Source organism: Mauremys reevesii, linkage group 2 (assembly GCF_016161935.1).
Source record: "Mauremys reevesii isolate NIE-2019 linkage group 2, ASM1616193v1, whole genome shotgun sequence".
In the NCBI taxonomy this organism is placed as follows: domain Eukaryota; kingdom Metazoa; phylum Chordata; order Testudines; family Geoemydidae; genus Mauremys; species Mauremys reevesii.
This window is the reverse complement of record NC_052624.1, coordinates 184,272,021-184,292,270: the sequence shown is the minus strand read 5'-3', so window position 1 is coordinate 184,292,270 and position 20,250 is coordinate 184,272,021. Positions and strand designations below refer to the sequence as shown.

The 20,250-nt window shown below is 39.9% G+C and overlaps 1 protein-coding gene across 4 annotated transcripts in view; it reads right to left on the bottom strand.

The window, feature by feature from the left end:
• CARMIL1 (capping protein regulator and myosin 1 linker 1) overlaps positions 1 to 20,250 on the bottom strand; it is a 263,150-nt gene that overhangs the window by 38,027 nt on the left and 204,873 nt on the right. For all 4 annotated transcript variants that reach the window (XM_039524735.1, XM_039524736.1, XM_039524737.1 and 1 more), the window contains exons 28-29: positions 18,594 to 18,681; positions 12,924 to 13,073 (exon numbers count right to left, since the gene is read on the bottom strand). In XM_039524735.1, coding sequence (XP_039380669.1) covers positions 12,924 to 13,073; positions 18,594 to 18,681 — 238 coding nt within the window. The remainder of the gene's footprint in view (positions 1 to 12,923; positions 13,074 to 18,593; positions 18,682 to 20,250) is intronic.

The following is a 20,250-nucleotide window of genomic DNA, read 5'->3' as shown; positions in this document are numbered from 1 at the left end:
GATAACTTTCAAAGACCTGCAATCTAAGGCCCTGGTCCAACGAAGACTTATGCAAATACTTAACTTTCAAGGTTTTGAGTAGTCCCATTAAAGTTGACAGGACTGCTCACACACTGAAAGTTACAGTGTACTTAACAGCTTTGCTGGATTGGGCTCTAAAGGGACAAAGCAGACAAAAAGGAGACATTATAATCCTCATTTGACATATGGGGAACCAAGGTACAGAGACTTGCCCAAGGTCATGGAGGAAACTGATTGCGGAACTAGGGACTGACTCCAGATCTAGAGTCCCCTGTAAAATGCCTCCCTCTTCATCTGTCAAAATAAGTACAAGTTAAAGTAACCCAACTCCTAGAGTAAGTGGAGACACTGTGATTGAAGATAGAGCACAAAAGAGCATGTAAACCTCAAGGAGCTTCATTGAAAATGAGAGTGGGAAGGAGGAGAGGAGAAATTGCCAAATGGAAATAAACTGGCAGAGAGAGATTTATTTTCAAGGATTTAAGATGTTATTAAAAAAGTTTAGTAAGGCATTTTACCTAAATCCCTGCACAATTCCAGTGTCTAGGGAAAATGACCCTCAAGGCTGCAACACCATTCCATCAATCACCATTTTCCACACTTACATTATTCTCAAAAGAGAACAATGGTTAGGGGCATTACACATCTGTAAATCATGAAAAGCGTATCAGTACTCGTTGGGTTGAGTAGTAAATAAACTATCCTTCCTTGGACCACTGAGTCTTTGGGTGGGTAGGTGGCTAACCCATCACTATAGAAGAATCCAGAAACAAGCCAAAAACAGACCTGTGGCTAATACTTTCAACTGCCAACAATTTATATTGTATTTTAAAGAGGTAAATTCTTAGCACAAAGCGCAGAGATTTAGCCAAGCATTTCCCATTTACACTGATCATAATCCTTAAAGTCTACCCTGGAGTACCATTATCCTTGAAAGTAAAATGGAATATTACAATACATAACCATTAACTAAATATCTGGCGTAACATTCAACAGCGAAGACACTAATGCATTGTTTAGAGATCAAGAGCCAGGTCCTCAGCTGGCGTAAACTGGCATAGCTCCACTGAATTCAGTGGAGTTATGCTAATTAATACCAGTTCAGGATCCAGCTAATTAACACCAGTTCAGGATACAACCTCAAAGTCGCTTCTTGTATTTCACAACTTATTTGCTCTCTACACATAGGGTAGAATGGGTTTTATGATTGCAAAATGATATGTGTATCACAAATGTAAGGAATGTATTTGTTTTATTTTTTTCAAGAAGTCAAATTATTCTGGTGGAAGTACACGATTTGTTCATTTTAGTCTCTTCTAAACTGGGTTGACTTTTAGAATTATTTTGCATAACAATGGCCTCCAAAATAAAAGCATAGCAATGTAATAAGATAAACTTAGCAGATGTGTCCTTGAGTTTAATTTAATTTTACTAAACAAGAAACCTTCACTTTGCTACTTGCTGAGATATGGCTCAAATGCACACTAAGACATTTCAACAAAATTATGGATATGTTTTGTTTTAACTAGTAATACTGCTTCTACATCTTTATTTTAAGCCACATACTGCCTTCTATTAAAGTATGTAAAGGGAAAAAAGCCAAAGTTTCTGTTACAAGGAAGGAAAAGCCTGTATGGAATAAATTTAACACTCCCTGAAAGTATTTATAAGCTGACAGTTCTTCATCATGCATAATTATCTCAAGGAACCACATGTGCAGAACAATTTGCATCTGGTTCAGAGCATACATCCAGTCTCATCTATTTTGTAAGGGAAAAATAGATACTGAAAAAAACATCCTGAAATCCCCATTTTCTACAGAATTATTCAAAAATTTGAAATCCAGGATGGGGCTAAGAGCCTCCTGTACAGCAGTCACCCTTCCTCACATAACTAAATAACTTCAGTATTTGCATTATGACCTAAACCGTCTCTATGTTAAGGATAGGAAACTCCTAGAATACTGTAAATACTGAGCTGTTTAATTAAGGCATCATTCTAAGGCAATGTGAACATTTTGAAGGATGGCCACTGTATATTTAGAGTATTGGAGAACAATGTCATTAAAACCCCTTGTGACACTGCACCCCTTATTTGTCAGAGAGATATTATTATTGTGATATGATTATGGTATAATTCTGATGTATTTTATGCAAGATAAGTCACGCGAGATGTCATTGGAAAGATTATTATTTACTGAATATGATTATCCTAATTGTATGCATGTATCATTTTTGTATCTGAAGTTAGGAATGTTGACTATGTATCTGTATTACAAATGTGTTTACACCCGGAGAATGTCCACTAGGCAAAAGGCTCTCCGTCTAGATGGCTGGCTGGGAAGGGCCCACTCAAGTTGAAGGGCCATTAGGAGAAAACAACAGGCCTTAGAAGAAGCTTATCTCCCTCTTGGGAGCCTTCCTGAGGACGCTACAGACAGCTCCGACTCATGGCTGCTGTAACACTACAGGGACACGTGACCAGATCACCTGGTGCTGGACTCCATCTTGGGATATCAGTGTTTTTCCACTGACTGGCGTGGGAACCATGCTTTGAAATAAATGGTTCCCGCCATTTTCAAAAGTTATTTAAGGCAGGGGAGTGACATCATGGAGATTCTTCATTGGCTCCCCGCCCAAAGAGACTCTTGGAAACACCTGAGGAACAAACACTGAACAGGCGGAAGCGATAGACCCAGGGTAAAAGGATTTTTAGCCTGTGAATGGAACAGCTGGGGTTTCCAAGCTGTAAGCCAGTGCATCTTGCCCCTTAAGAATCTGCAGCCTGCGTCTATCATCACTTAGGGTGAGGATCTGCTATTCATATCTAAGCTTAGTTTGCATATTTTGTTTACTTGTAGGTAATCTGCTTTGATCTGTCTGCTATCCTTCATAATAACATACATCTATCTTTTGTAGTTAATAAACTTGTTTTTGCTTTATTTAAAAACAGTGTGCAGGGGAGTCATAACTTGGGGCAGAAAGCTGTTGTATATTATTCTCCTCATTGAGGGAGGGGGTGAATTTCATGAGCTTACACTGTACAGTTCCCTGTGCAGCACAATACAGTATAATTTTGGGTTTACACTCCAGAGGAGGGTGTGTACCTGAAAGCTGGGAAGTTCTTTAGCTGGAGCCTTCCCACGCAGAGCTGAACACAGCATCTGCATGTAACTGCAGCTGGATGTCCCCCTATCTGTATGTGTGCTGGTGAAAGTGCAGGCTCGACACAGCATTAAAGTGTAAAGGGAATCCAGGCTGGGGGGGGAACCCATCACACCCCTTTCCTCATGCTTCTGCTCACAGGGTGATTATTAATGCTTTTTAAAAGGAGAGAGAGAGAGAGAGAAAAAAAAACATGGCAGCAGTAGATCCTGAACTGGAGAGAGAACATTATTTTTGTCTCTCTCCTTTCCATGCTCAGAATGACATAACTATTGAACTGAACAATAGTCACCAAAGCATAAACGCCAGTAATCTCCTCACCCTCGGTAAGTCCTCCGAGGTTTTGTACTCTGAAAGCTATGACATTTCAGACACAAATGAGGCTTGTGCCACTGAACTAGACCTAGATTACTTGGGGCAGTGAATGGATTAGCAGCCTCTCTGCTCAGAACGTTATGATTTGAGGCAGTATCCTTAAAAAAACACGTTAACTGAGCCACCGTGCTCTCCAAGGCATAAAACGTACCAGTCATAGTGTCTGTCAGGTATATCTTCCTAGCACACAGATAACCCTGAATCCTCTAGGTCACTTCTAGAACATCCTTACTAAATACCAACACACATCAAAAACAAAATAAAAATCTCAATCCCTCTGAAGTATATATGTATGTCTACACTGCAATTAAATGCTCATAGCTGGCCTGTGCCAGCTGACTCAGGCAGGAGAGACTCAGGCTAAGGGGTTGTTTAATTGTGGTGTAAATGTTTCTTGGTTTTTTTTGTTTTGTTTTTGTTTAATGCTGTTAACACTTTGTCTTAATGAAACAAAACCACCTTCTGCTTATTCTTACTCTGTTACCCAATTTCTGTTATTTTCTTTTAAATTCAGTATTCTAGTCCCCTTTTTCCTTTCCAATGCATATTAATTTTTATATGGATTCTGCCACATTTACTCACATGGAGCAACATCATACTGCACCAATACCCCCACTTTTTCTAACAGGACTATACATGGAGTAAGGTTCTTCTCAACCTGAATAAGGGTGGAAGAAATGGACTATTTGCTGTTCCTGGTTTTCCTCTCTATACACATGTGAATTTGTTTTAATAGAATCATATTAATTCACCTCCACTTTAAAAAATGGGTAATTTCTTCCTCCCTTGCCTCCCATTATAGACATCCTCTTTTTCCTCTTTCCCTCCTCCTCATGTGAGCCACTATTCTCTGCCCACACTGAAAAAAAGAATCAGACATCCTCCTCTCATTGCTTTCTACCTGAAATTGTGCTTGGCCAGGAAAGTGAGTTCACATGGACTACTAGGAGTACGATAGAATTGTGTCTCTTCTATTTTTAAAAGATACCATAGAATTCTGGGGCCAACTAGGTTGCCTTGAACAAACCAGATATATAATCCGGGCCAAACAAATCAAGTGAGACGCTAAAGGAGTTAAAAGACGTGAAAAGGTCCATGCTGCAAATCAGTGCAGAAAGCTCCTCAACTGCTAGAAGAGGGAGAGCTTGCTAGACCAGTGGCTCTCAACCTTTCCAGACTACTGTACCCCTTTCAGGAGTCTGATCTGTCTTGCGTACCCCCAAGTTTCACCTCACTTAAAAACTACTTTCTTACAAAATCAGACATAAAAATACAAAAGTGTCACAGCGCACTATTGCTGAAAAATTACTCACTTTCTCATTTTTACCATATAATTATAAAATAAACCAATTGGACTATAAATATTGTACTTACATTTCAGTGTATAGTATATAGAGGAGTATAAACAAGTCATTGTCTGTATGAAATTTTAGTTTGTATTGACTTTGCTAGGGCTTTTTATGTAGTCTGTTGTAAAACTAGGCAAATATCTAGATGAGTTGACGTGCCCCCAGAAGACCTCTGAATGCCCCCAGGGATACGCACAACCTTTGCTGAGAACCAATGTGTTAGACATTAGTTGAATCAAAATGTCCTAACTTATGAGTAAAACCCTTCCCTCGAAAATATGCAGTGCAGTAAAAATCCCACAAGAGTGAGCCAATGATGGATGATCATTGGACTCGTTTAAAAAACCCACAAGAATGAGCCAACAATCAAACTGGCAGTAAGTGACAGGAAGTCAATATTAATAAGCTAGATACCACCATAAAACAGACAACTACACACTCTTCTGTTACAGACCTGAGCTTTCTGGGGAAAAAGAAAGGATCAGACCTGAGGGATCACAGGCAAAGCTCGTGACACTGAAGTGCCTCAAGGTAAAAAATATCCAATATCAGCACTACACGATTCATGTTCTAGACAGAAAACTGGAGGCACCTTTTTCATCAGGTGTAATTGATTATTACTGAAAACAGTTTCTTGCATTCTGACTTTATTTTATGACAGGCCAATAAGTAGCATAGATCAAGACAAGTAAGGTAGAAATTTGAGCTAGATTTAGGAAAGCAAACAGTACCGCTGTGTACCTGAATTGTCCAAAGCTACGATTTTAGTGTGTTTCTTCTCTCAACCCCATAGAGACGGAGAACAAGATTTTAACAAGTCTTGTAATTTTGGGCTCCCAACACCTTAAAGGAGCCTGATTTTCAGAGGCTGGTTATGAAACACTTTCTGAAAGTCAGGTCTCTTTAAAGTGTCTCACGTTGGAAACCTGAAGTCATTAGTGACTTTTGAAAATTGTAGCCTAAAAATGTAATGTGTATGCAGGTCCAGCTCTAGCTGTTTTGCCCCTGAGGGTGGAAAATATTTTCAGTGTCCCACCCACACAGCAGCAGGGCCAAAAAACAGGCTGGCCAATCAGAACAGAGGGAAAAATAGCACAGCAGTATGGTGGTGCCCTCTGGAAGTTGGCAACCAGGACCACCTTGCTTGCCCACCCTGTGGGTATGTGTGGCACTCTGTACCTCAAAGAAGCACCTTGGAACCCCCATATTCACCACTGTCATATATAATTATGATGTGTTTTGTACAAAGTATGCCTTGTGAGGTATCACTGATCTGTTGAACATTAATATACTGTTGGATTGTATGTGCTATCATTGTATGTGTGGTTATGAAGTTTTGCTATGGATGTGCTACTGAAATATATTGTGAGGTTGGGAACACCCACAACCAGCCTTTCAGGTACAACAATGGAATACCCAGATGCACGGATGGACCATTGAAGGGAATCTACTCTCCCAGTGACCATCTCAGAAGACTTCTCAGGGAGAGCACATAGAAAATGGAGTCTACTTGACCCACGCCATAGCAAAAGATCTTTCCAGCAAGCTGGAAGAAACTATAAAGAGATGAAGTGACATCATGACTTGGCCTCTCTCCCCCCACAACTCAACATCCAGAAACACATCTGGAGGACAAAGACTTTGAACTGGGGAGGGAGGTCTGAGGCTGGAAGACAGTTCCAGCCTGTGTATTGAAGTTCTGTGACCTGTTTGTACCATCTATCAGGTGAGACACTGCTTGATTCAAATCCTGTTTCATTTGTAGAACTCAGACTGAAAATTTACTTTTATTTCTTAGGTAACCATTTTGATTTCTACACGTATTACTTATTAATCACTCAAAATCTAGTTAATAAAACTGTTTTATATTTTACCTAAAACAGTGAGTTTTGGTTAAAATGCTGGAAAATCTCAGCTCAGTTTACAAAGGCTACTGTTTGTCCTTTCCACATCAAGGGAGGGGTGGACTGGGTAATGAACTTACTTTGATCAGGCTTCTGACCAGGGCAAGACGGTATAGTTCTGAGGTGTAAGGCTGGGGAGCTAGGGGGAACTGACTGGAGCCTCTGTATTGTTGATTCATGAGTGGCTGGCAAAGCATTCATGTAACTCAGTTGGGTGTATCCCTGCCTGTGAACGTCTGTGTAAGTGCAGTACTTGCCAGAGGTTTGTAGCCTGGCAACAGCATCACAGAGTGAGAGGGAGCCCAGGTTGATGGGACAGATGGCTCAGCAGCCCACACTGCACCCCGGGAAAAAACGTCAGAGTATGTATTGGATAATCACTGACAGAGGTCTTTTAACCATTGGTAGAGTCAGAATGCAAAGCTATATATAATGGCATCCAGTAAAAAGTAACATTAGCATAGCAGTTGTATAAAATTAATATTAGCATATTCCTAACATTTGAAAATGAATGGGACATCTACAGGATTCTGCAAAACTGTCAACTTTCCTGCAAATTCCGACTATCTTTTGATTTCTCAGATAGCACTGTATACCAGGGAAAAAAGCTTATAGACACAAAATCATGGATCATGAGTCCCAGGAGTGTCTCCGGAAGTTGTCCTGAATGTGGGGGAGGCACAGGTACCATTAGCCTGCCTGCATTGTTTACATTGCTCTTCCTGTGAAGTACATTTGCTCTGGGAATCAGCATACAGGATTCTTGGGTGTATGTGCAGGGGACTGAGAACCCCTGGCTTTAGAGTCAGTGGAAAAGTTAACCAATCCAGGACTCATAAGGAGTGGTACAAAATAATGCCATGAGACAATATACACTTTTAAAGCTTTTCTTTATCTGCGCAATTCCTTTTGAATCTGGAAAAACTGCAGAGCCAAAAGTCTCTTGCTTGAACTATACCACCACAAAAAAGCTAGATCTGCAATGCCTAAGCTAGAACTGGATGCACATTACCTCCCCTAGATAGTAGTGCTCGCAAGAAGCTCCACTTTATAAAAAGTCTGCCTAATAGTTTTCCAAAAATTAAAATCTCAAAATCCTTCAAGACCATGCAGCCATAACTTCCAGAACAGACAGTAAGGTGGGGGATAGAAATAAATGAGGGCTTGAAGCAAAGTACTAATAATGTGATAGATGCCAGATCTCACCACTGCTAGCGTATACAAGCAGTAATACCATTAATTATTTCTACGCAGTGGTACACAAGGATCCCAAGCAAGAATTAGGACACCACTGTACTAGGCACTGCACAAACAGCAAAGAAAGTCCCGGCTCCCGAAAGCTCACAATGTAGGATTCGGTCAGTCACTCAGCAGGTGAATAAGCAGACAAATGGAAAGTGAGAAGACAGGGGTGTGGGAGGACAGGTTATCAGTGGAGAGTCATGGTAAATACATTGACAGCCACTAGCTTTGTTCTCATCTGCCCCAATCAACATGGTATCACAGCACTTTCCAAAATTATACAAGATATATTGCTCATTCTTTTCCTTCCTCAGTCAGAAAGGGCTGGATTTTTTATTTTTGGTGCTTTGTGAATTTTTTATTTAATGTGTCATTGTGGGAAATGTAGGTTAAAGAAGTGTGGTTTATATTTGGCTCTAAAAGCAGAGAAGTATACGTTTGTCTTATCTTCCAAGACTTCCAGAATCACGGGTCTGTTGCTGAGCGCTGAACCTATGTGCTAGATCTGTGCCACAATTGCTCTTTAGCATATCCCAAAGCAAGTAGGTGCCATCTTTCCCCCAGTCTTCTGTTCCTTTATAGAAATGGTTCTTTATCTTGCTGTATCATTTAAAGACTACAAACTATTGCTTACATTTCATTAAAGTTTCCTACCGGTCCTTCATTTTCCTATAGAGCCACCATTGTACATTTATAGTATTAAAAAAGTGGATTTGATATTCATTGAGGCAGGCCATTTTTATTAGTGGCGAATGTAACTATTTATCAGCAGGCGGGATTGAACCTGGGGACCTCTGAACCTTAGTGCATTAGTCTCTACTGCATGAGCTAAAAGCCACACAGCTCTTGGCTAAGGCTGTAGTAGACTCATTAATCTCTAAGTGGCCTAGGTGTCACTAGAGGGGGACAGAGCACCGCAGGCACGGGTTACACAAACAGTGAATTCATAATTCACAGCCCAAACATTTCAGTCTTTCACAGGAACATTATTAAAAGGATTTCACAAACAGATACATATGCTACAACCTGCACTTTGAAATTTTTTGAAATAATTTCCTATTAATTATTATTATACCTGAGGAATATAAGCAAACAGATAGTTTCCTCAGAGAAAAGCAGACAATCTTCCACTGGCCTTGCACTCTGTATTACTGAGAGTAACAATGTTATGTTGTTGGAATGGGTATTTTCAAGATCATTAACATGTGATGGCCTTCTAGTACAGGATATATTCCACTTATAACTTCTCTGCTTTTTAAATAATAGCTCAAAATGGTCATTTTTTAATATTCTAGGGACAAAAAAATATTCAAATAGCTCAATAATTTTCTTTGAAATATAGCTATATTTTGTCCATTCTAAAGAAGATCAGTTTTCAAGTATCCTTTAAAAACCCCAGTCCTGAGGAAGAATAACTCCTGTGTTGAAAGAATAAAGGATGAACAAATAATGTACATAGTTCCCTTTTGTAGAGAAATTTAATCAGTCTGCTGAAAAAATTACATATGCAGATGTGCTTGATATTCTACTTAGGTTAAAATGGGTGATTCATTTTAAGCCAGTGGTAAAACGCATCATTGCTTAAAAAGTGTCAATCTTGTCTCACACTTCTAGAAAATTTGAGAAAACGTGTAATTTTATTAAGTTAAGTCAACCTTCATTACTGACTCAAATCTTTCAAAAAGTCTATGCCTATTCCTTTCATCTGAGCAGACTAAGTGGCCTTTTGCATAAAACAACAAAGCTGTCACATTCAATCTTAGTTACACACAACTTTGATCATAATAGGCCTTTAGATAAATACAGCTCTAATTAAATTTAGACAGCTATGATAGTTGCAGATCAGAGTAGCATCAATTTACTATATTGCAACTCAGGGAGATCAGAAACTCCCAGATCAAGCTAGCCTTTTCTGTATTGGACCATTCAATCATTCCCAACGTTCTCCAGAATAGAGTGGTAAGTTCTCCCGCGGCTGACATGTCATTCAGATTATTGGTTTGTGGCCATAATGACATGTTGGCTAGGAATCAAGTCTGAATAACTTCTGTAGCATTGTAAATGTACAGTGTTAAACACTTTCTAATTCTTTACTGGCAGATACTGGAAATAAAACTCAAATCTCTATTTTTAATAGTCATTTTCAAAGCCACATTCCTTGCACTCCTTTCTATTCTGTTGTCTGATACAGAAAGTTCAAAAATGAATAGCAGCTCTCTTCTCTGGACTGGGATAGTGGAGACCTCTCCTCATCCAACCACCCTCCCTCATCCTGATTGTGTCTAAATATATATCTCACAGGGCTGCCGAAACACGGCAGGGTCCCACTTGCAGATGGACGTCAACTAGCCCCTCTAGAACATTGGCGGTTTCAAGTTCAACACTTATATTTCCCTCTCCAACCATTCCTTGGCCTCCTCTACCACAGGTGTCTTTGGAGCTTCTTGGGGCAAAGGGATAGATGTTAGTGGAAAGCCTGGGCTGAGGTTCAGGCTGAACACCAAACCCAAATTCAGCAGGAATGAGTTTGAGAGCTGAAGAGAGTATTTCACACAGCTCTGGTCTGTTGGAGCATTTAGGCTGTCAGCATTAAAAAAAACTACTTTAAATAGATGTTTAATGGACAAACAAGCTAATGATCTATATAATTAACAAAGTTCTAGAAGTTGGGGTTAAGCAACTATTTCTCATTCAATGCTAATAAAATAAACTAAGTTATGGTCCATAAATCATGTGCATTTTTTATTCCCTCTTAGAACCTTTCATTCATATATTTGTTTCTCGCATCAACTAATTCCCAAAGTTTCATTGATGCCATATAAAAAAGGGTCCCACAGGATGAAATTTTCTAAACTAAACATAAATGGCTTTGGGAAAACTATGGAACTGTAATATAATGGAAACCTCTCTTTCACCACATTGATTCTATATCCACATTTTTTCAAGAGCCATGTCTGAAATATATACAGAATTCATACAGCTAAAACAGACCCACCTGGAAACAGCCATGATATAAGCTAAACTGGATGGAATGAGAAGTTAAGATATCTATTTTAGGACACTTATAACAACATCGACAAACTGACACCAGCACTGTGCAAAGCTGGTATGGTCACATTACTGAGTTTGTCTCTCCAGGCCACTTTCTATACAAGTGCAATCAATACCACAATGCACAATGAAGGCACCTGGTTTGCAAATACAGCCCTTGTATGAATTTCCAGGCTCAGGAATATATCTCTGAAACTCGATACATTAAATTTTTGAACAAATGGAGTTTTCAGCACGATGAGAGATCAGAGCTCCTGAATACAGTGTATTTATTTGAAATATAATTTCATTCCCCTCAAAGTGGATGTCAATGAGAACCAGAACTACAAAAGGGTTCAGCCATGTGATTAAGTTGTATGAATGGGGAGGAAGACAGGGATATTAAATACTCTTCAAAACAGCTGCTCTAGGTAAGGCGCAAACAGTTAATATTTAATATGTGACTTCATATTTTCCCTTTTTTTTTTTTTTTAACATGAGTAAAGAAAAAGATAAAAGACTAGCATGGTCCACTTACATAAATTGTACGATGACAGAAACAAAGGCAATGTTTGCTTTAAAAACCCCAACCTGGAGAGCATTTTCATACTGAAAACACAATTCTAAGCGCAGAAATTTAAATTACCATAGATTTCTGTATACTAATCTGGTACATTCAAGTTCATTTATAGGCACAATCAAGATTGTGCTAAAGAGTGACATGTCTTATGATGCTGGCTCTCAGGGCCACCATTTAGCGCAATCATTAAACACTTAAACTGACGGTTGGCTGCAGAACACTTCTGGAATTCAAGACGACTGGTGATGAGAATCTTTGATGACTCTTGTAAAGGCCAATGCCTTAAAGGGAGGAAAATGGGATTTGTTGGTGTTTGAGATACATGCTGCACCAAAGCAAACTCTGGTTAGGTGCCAGGCATGCGAGCAAATACTATAGTTAATTTAAGTTGCTGCCTCCAACGGATGTCACCTCTACAGCAAACAAGACACTAAGCAAAAATGTCCACAATATGTTGGAAAAGAAACAGGGTAAAGAACATTAACTATAGTTCGCAGCCTACTGGAGTGCATCTGTAAAGATTCAAGATATGGCATGGAGAATAGAGGTAATTTATTTAAAATGCTTATGCTAAAACTATATCAAAAGCTTCGAAGTGATTTACAAGCACTAGTCCCATTGAATTTCGATGAGATGTGCTCCTAACTCATGCAGGTGCTTTTGAAAATCTCATCCCACACCATCATTAGTTCTACGTCCTTTGTAGCCCTATTACATGTGCAAGAGTTTCAGACTTCATCCATATATAGAAAAATCATCTGCAGTTCATGGCCACCAGTATAACCTCTGGGTCTCAAAAAACCTATTATCTACCTTGATGGATTAGTGTCAAGTGGCATGATGACAGAGGCTGAGAGAAGCATGCTGTGACAGGAAATAGTGTGCCAAAGTAGCATAGTCTGATTTATCGCTGCCATCACGGTGCCATATACCAGCACCTCTGCAGAAGAGGTATCTGTTATATTAGCAGTATTGTATGAATATGGGCAAGAGATGTTATCTTGCAAGAAAAAAATATCTGAATATGAAAATGAAGAAGAAAATGGATAATGGAACAAAGAAAAGGAAAGGGTTTTCCTTCCACTCATCTATACCTGGTTTAGATAATGTTTTGTTCTACATACAACAATTACTTATTTTTGTTGAGCCAAATTCCTAATTTCATTCCCCTGATATAATAAAAACTGCCCACTGAAATTTGCATAAGGACCTTTTTAGATTACATTTTTAACCAATGGACTGAAGAAAAGTGTCTTACCATACAAGTGTCTAGATCCTCCAAACGTTCTATCTCAGTCAAATCTTCTACTGTGATGGTGGAGCGCTTAGTTGGTTTCTCTTCAGCTAATTCAATCTCCAGTGACTCCTGTTGTGGAAGTGGCTTACCACGTCTGGTCAAATGGTCCGCCTAGACAACAAAGATCAAGAGATGAAACTACTGATCAGAAATCTTGAGGGGGAAAAAAACAAACAAACAACAACAAAAAACCCTTACACAGCAACTAGCAGAATGGTTGTGCACTGCAGGTGATGATAGGTGGTGAACAATGGGTAAGCTCAACTGTTTGCATCTGGGCCCCAGCCTCCCTCATCTCCCTGCAGAACTATCCCCTCATCACATAACACTGGATAGTGGGGAAGGAGGAGGGGAGAAAAGAGGGCTAATAGAGAATCACACAGTAAGAGACTCTGCTTATCTGGACTATGGAAATAAAAACACCCAAAGGAGGGAAAAAACCTCATACCATATTGAACATTTTTAAGCCATTTCATTTAAAAGCTACTGTAACAAATGTACAAATTGCTAATATACTCAACCGATGAAAAAAAGTAGGATTAAATGATTTTCACTAATAAATGTAGGAATCACAAGTACTGCCTCTTTTCTAATATAAAAAAATTTGCAGGCAAAATGGGGTAATTATTTTGGACCTCATTATGATGAATAAGGATGAATAAATCACTGGACTGGAAGCTAGTGGCTGCCTACGGCTCAGTGATCATGATCTGATTACATTTAATATGGGCAAAACAGAGGACAATACTTGGTGTTTTAAAAGGGCTAATGTCTCACAGCTGAGGAAAATCATGAGTAAAACTGATTGGGATGCTCTTTAAGAAGAATTATTTAAGAAGAGTATATTAGATGGCCAAAAAGCCATGATTCTATAATCAAGAAAAAGGACAACTTTGAATAAACGTAAATATTATATTTTTTATAATAAATAATTATATCTAATAAATATTGTATCTAATTGATGCCTTCACTTCTCAGCTGAACCAGGATGGCATTTATGCAAAGTTATCCTGTTTTTCTTTTAAACAAATGGAAAAAAGGGGAACTAGATAGCAATCAGTATAAATTAGAAATTATGAAGTGTAGAAAATTAATAAGGGAAGCTAAAGACATCAGGAATAAATCTATATCTGGCAGGGCTAAGGAGAAGTTTTTAAAAAAAGGATACTAGGAAGAAAATAAATCTAAAAATGGTGTAAGCCCATTACTAGAAGGAGATATTAAAATGGTTAATGATGCAGAAAAGGCAGAAGTGTTCAATAAATATTCCTGTTCTATATTTGGAAAGAAGTAGGATGATGGATTCCTATCACGAGGCTGATGAAGTACTTTCCAGTTCATTAGCAACGAAGGAGGATGTTAAACAGCATCCATTCAGGATACATATTTTTAAATCAGTAGGCCCGGATCACTTGACCCCAAGAATCCTAAAAGAGTTGGCTAAGAAGATCTCTGGCCCACTGAGGTTAAATTTTTAATGAATCTTGGGATACCAGGGAAATTACAAAATACTGGAAGAGTATTAACACTGTGCCAATATTCAAAAAGGGTAAGTGGGTCTACCAGGGTAACTATAGGCCAGCTAACCTGACATCTATCCTCGGCAAAACAGTGGAAAACCTGATATGAAATTAAATTAATAAAGAATCAAAGAATGGGAATATAATTAATGCCAATTAATATGGTTTTGAGGAAAGTACATCTTGTCAACCAAGCCTGAATTCGTTTTTTGATGAGATGACAAGCTAGGTTGATAAAAGTAACTGCATAAAAGTAACAAATAAATACTTAAATGAACAGGGCAGTCATACAGAGCAATCCACTCTGAGCCCATTCAAATAAAAGACATTTTACTACAGACAAATGCAAAGTCATATATTAAGGAACAAAGAGTGCAGACCATATCTACAGAATGGGAAACTCTACCCTGGAAAACGGTGACTCTGAAAAAGACTTATGGTTCATAATGAACATGCAATTGAACATGAGCTCCCATTGTGATGCTGTGACAAAAAGGGTTAAATGACATCCTTAGCGACGTAAACAGGGAAGAAGTGAGTAGGAATACAGAGGTGATTTTACCTCTGTATACAGCATTGGTGAAACCGATACTGGAATACTGTCCACATTTTAAAAAGACGTTGACAAATTAGAGAGGATGCAGAAGAGATACACAAATTTGAGGACTGTAGAGCAGTGCTTCTCCAAGCTGGGCCGCCGCTTGTTCAGGGAAAGCCCCTGGTGGTCCAGGCCAGTTTGTTTACCTGCTGCGTCCGCAGGTTCAGCCAATCGCGGCTCCCACTGGCCGTGATTCGCAGCTCCAGGCCAATGGGGGCTGCGGGAAGGGTGGCCAGTACATCCATCGGCCTGCGCCACTTCCCGCAGCCCCCGCTGGCCTGGAGTGGCGAACCGCGGCCAGTGGGAGCCGCGATCGGCTGAACCTATGGACAGGGCAGGTAAACAAACCGGCCCGGACCGCCAGGGGGTTTCCCTGAACAAGTTGCGTCCTGACTTTGAGAAGCACTGCTGTAGAGAACTCCTTACAGGGACTCTGGCATGGTCTATACTCGAAACTTATATCAGGATAGCTATATTGATCAGGGGTGGGAAACCTGCAGTGTAGATGCATCTGTGCTGACAGAAAAGTGCTTCTATCAATACAGCTAACTTTGTTTGGAGAGGTGATATTCCTACATTGGCAGAAAAACTCCTTCTGTCAGCGTAAGCTGCGTTTATATTAAAGGTCTATACTGGCATGGAGTCTATAGTATAGACATAGCCTTAATCAGCTTAGTTTGTTTATTTTATCTAAAAGAAGATGGAAAACAGACTTGATTACAATATAAAAGTACCTTTAGGGGGAGAAAATACTGTGTTTTAAAGGGCTTTTTAGTTTTACAGAGAAAGGCATAACAAGAACTAATTGCTGGAAGCTGAAGTCAGACAAATTCAAATTAGGCACAAATTTCCAACGGTGGGGGTGATTAATCATTGGAAAAAACTACCAAGGCAAGTGGTGGATTCTCCATGTCTTCAAGTCAAGACTGGATGCCTTTCTGGAAGATATGCTTTAGTCAAAAACAAACCATTGGGCTCAGTACAGAGGCAACGGTCTCTGAAATACAGCAGGTCAGACTAGATGATCCAACGGTCACTGTTGGCCTTAAAATATATGAAACATAGTGCTCAAAATGTTGACCTGAAAACGTTCCCTGCTAATGTTAACACTGGGAGAAAAGTATCTTTTACAAGCAACATAAACCACAGAGGTGTATCAGTTTAAGATGTTTGTCAATACAGGATCTTATTTTGGATTTGCCTCATGATGAACTGTCAATAGAAAATGTCTAAAGTTAGTATTTTAAAGATTGTGAGCACATTCATATGGGAAGCATGACAAGAAGACGAGGGTGTGAAGAGAGAACACTGAACTCAGTTTCAGTCCAGGGTCAGAATGGAAACCATGTGGGTATACTCTGCCCACAAGATGCCCACCAGTTGATCACATAGGTTTTTTTATGATTGTCTTTTTCTGTGAGCTTTGCATGCAGTGGCATCTTTCCCTACTAAGAAGAACTGATCCAATATATTTTTCTGAACCAAGCTGTCTGATTGATGGCCCAACATCATTGCAGTCATCTGGCAACTGAGACGCTACAGTGACCAGTATGCATGCTGTGACTGATGGTGCTGAATCTTCTTTCACGTTGAGCTGTGGAATAAGAATCATTCCCATCCTGTCTGCAGTCTCCTTGGGTTCCTCTGATTGGTGTCTGCTGGCTGCTTTCCAGTCAGGCTCCCACAGAGGGTCTCTTCAGTTCAGATTTAGGGGCTTTTATCTGCTCCAAGATCTTGCGTTGGGTTTATCTGGCAGGGAGCTGGTCTCAGGTCTGAGGTTTCTGCTGTGGTCCTCCTCTTGCTTCTCAGTTCAACCCAGCCGAGAGCTGTTGCTGGTTATTTTCTAAACAGTCAGTCCTCATGCAGTAATGGTGACTTTGGCCCCTTTTGGGATAGCAGTAACAGTCTTCCTTGGGGCAACAGTCTGGTAAGCAATCAGATCTCTCTCTTGTGCTTCTTTCTCTGGATCCTGCCTTGGCCTTAGAAGAACTTTCAGGATGCTGCTGATGTTTGAATTTGGCAGCAAAGATTCCTTATTGGTCACTGATGCAACAGAGTCATTTGCTGACAGGCTGGCCCAAGATAGTGGCCAGCAAATGATCAAAAAAATTGTGACATTGTGTTGTATGCCCACTAAATACCATAATCAAAGACCTGGTTTCAACGTAAAATGAAATGTGGCTCTACATTTAATATTGTGTATGATTTTAAAGCTCTAACATAGAATGGGAGATAGACTGACCTTAGCTTTAATACTGTTTAGGGCCATTTGAATTTGCTTGTTCCTAAAGCAATCACACTTGAAACAAAAGTTTCTGTTTGAGACTAGCCTTTTGTAATCTCAGAAAGGACTCTACATGAATCCTCAGCTGTTTTTAATACTTGGTATAAAATTTCCTCTACATGTAAAATTTGCTGCATATTTAATAAGCCTTAAAATTAATGTTTTTAATGAAATTCTCTCTCTCAAGGGTCTTTAACATGCCCGTGATATAGAAATCAAGGTGGACTGAAATCTAACTGGATAGTTCCTATGTGGAACTACTGTGTGTTTCTTCAAATGTCTGTACATTCAATAGCTTTATACTTTGATCTACAAAGGAAGCATTTCACAACAGCAGGAGCACCAATAATAGTAAAGCAAATCTGTCTTATCTTGATAATGATGCAATCTATTTCCCTGACAAAAAATATGGATAAGCAAACCAAAGCAGTGACAAAGATGTTGCCAATGCTGCTCCTACGCTTGGAACGTTGACTCACAGTGGAAATTCTGGAAAGTTTTGGAATTTTTTTGTTGTTGTTGTTGCTATTGCTGCCACTCTTTTTATATAACTCTGCACAATCCAGCATTAGCTCCTCCCACCCTCAGCAAACTTGGGTCTTAGTCCAATAATCTACTTCCCTCTCCACTAAAAATAACAATTAATGTACAGGAGTCCATAAGCTGATCTGTAGACATAGAGCAGTATATCTTCTCTAATCTTCAGGAAGGAGGTACATCTACAGTAAGAGATTGACAGCAGAATGTCTTCCAGTAAATAGCTGAACATTTTATCTTCTACATAGATACACCTTCCAGTCCAAGACCTCACATTTCTGAAGTAGCCTCAGAATGTGCACAGGTTTGGGAAGTAAGGTCCCTACAGCTTGCTCCACAGTCCCCTAAAGAATGAAATCTGACTTTATTTCAATCACAACGCCTGTCTCACTACGACAGCCAGTAGTTGTCTCCTTAACTAGCGAATATATGTTCTTGCAAAGCCATTTTTGGTTTCAGATCCGATAATTCATGCAAGAGATAGTAAGGCAGCTAAGTAATGCAGCTTCTTCTGGGGCTGTTTTCTCCTTAAACCAGGACTACTCACCCTATGACCATGTTTCAAATGATGCTGCTGATGAAAATTATGCAGATTTAGAAATGCAGCTGTGAGAAGAAGAAAGTGAACAAGTCATGAATGCTGTGGTGGGGGTAAGACACCCTGAACTACTCAGAACTGTACAAACACTCACCAGTTTATGATGACAATGTGAAAGTGCATCCAGGATTTCATCCACAATTCGGTCAGATAGGAAAGAGGCCACAGTCAGCTTCACTTCACTGTGTGAACATTGAAAATGAGAACAGAGTAACTTTCAATTCACACAAGAGAACTCTGCCATCCCTTACAGCACTAGTTCTATGATGTGAAGATTATCTGTGAGTCTGCTACTGTCTTTGAGAACGAAACACAAGAAGGCGCAAGTAGAAGAACTGAGCCCTTCAGAAATAACTCACAGATCCTGCAATACACACAAGAACTCCTGGACCATTTTCAGCCTGCTTCTAACATTTTTCTAATGGCAGAAACAAAAACATCTGGCTAAGGGACAACTTAATAAGAACCATATGGTCAGATTTGCTTAGGAACAATACATGCATTGATGTTAGAGAAGACAAATCTGGTCTGGAGTGAATTCAGACAGCCTTACCTGTTTAAGGCTTGTTTTACTTAACTATTAATCTTGCCCCGTCTCCTTTTTGCACCCTTCTGTCGGCTAAATGGCAACTGTATTGTTTCTGCAACCTGCCATCACCATTCCTGGGCTGCAAACTGTTTGTGCTTTTGCTTTAAATAACTAGTTCCTGCCTTCCAAATTTTGTTTCAGCCAGTCCCATGTATTTAGCATTCAACAAGAAGGTGTGGAACACAGACTCACTGTTAGATTTAACATGACATCAGCACTGTATACACTGGGCTTGCCCCTTCACTGCAACATGTATGAGTTACTATACTCTAGTTACCCCACTCGGGCATGCTTAGCTCAAGTTAGAGCAGCCACACTGCAAAAACACACTCAAGTCACACATGGTTTGTCTATCCTGCAGCTGGGAATGAGCCTCCCAGCCCAGGTAGACAAGACTTGAGCTGGCACGGCTCAAGCTACTACACTAAATATAGTAGCGTGGACGCTGTAGCTCCGATGGCAGCTTAGGCTCTCACACCCAACCGAACTCCTGGGACTGAGCTTGGGTGGCTAGGCTGAGTCTCTGTAGAAGCCACAGCGTCCACGCTGCTCGTTTTAGCATGGTAGCTCAAGCCCCTCTAGTGAACATCTGTTTGCCTGGGCTGGGAGACTCACTCCCAGCTGCAGTGTAGATACACCCATAGAGTGACTTGATTAGCACAGTGATTGGATTAGCAGTTGAGCTAACCTGAGCTGCAGCTGCATCCCCAATCTATTACTAGCTTGTATGTCAGCATCATGTCAGCGTCAAACCACCCCCGCCCCCCAGCAATGGGCCAGCTAGCAAGAATTTAAAACACCACTTCATTCGACTTAGAAATGTGTGTTTGTGGATGGGAATTGGGTTGTGGGCTTGTTATACCTCAAGCTAACACTGCAGTGAAGACAAGCCCACAGAAACCAACATTACATTAGATTTGTACTTGGTGTTGTGGTTTACCACTGTCTCTTCATGGAAATGAAACTTTTTTTTTCAGCTTTGACTGTCATCACACATCTTTAGATGGTGACTGTTACGTCTACACAAACAGAGAAATGTTTCACTATTTGTTTTGATGTTAGTAGTAGTAAGTATTCCCAGAGTGCAGAAGTCCCCAGAATTAAACTAATTCATGGAGACAAATCTTGAAACAAACTCTAGGTAACCAACCAACATGCTGTG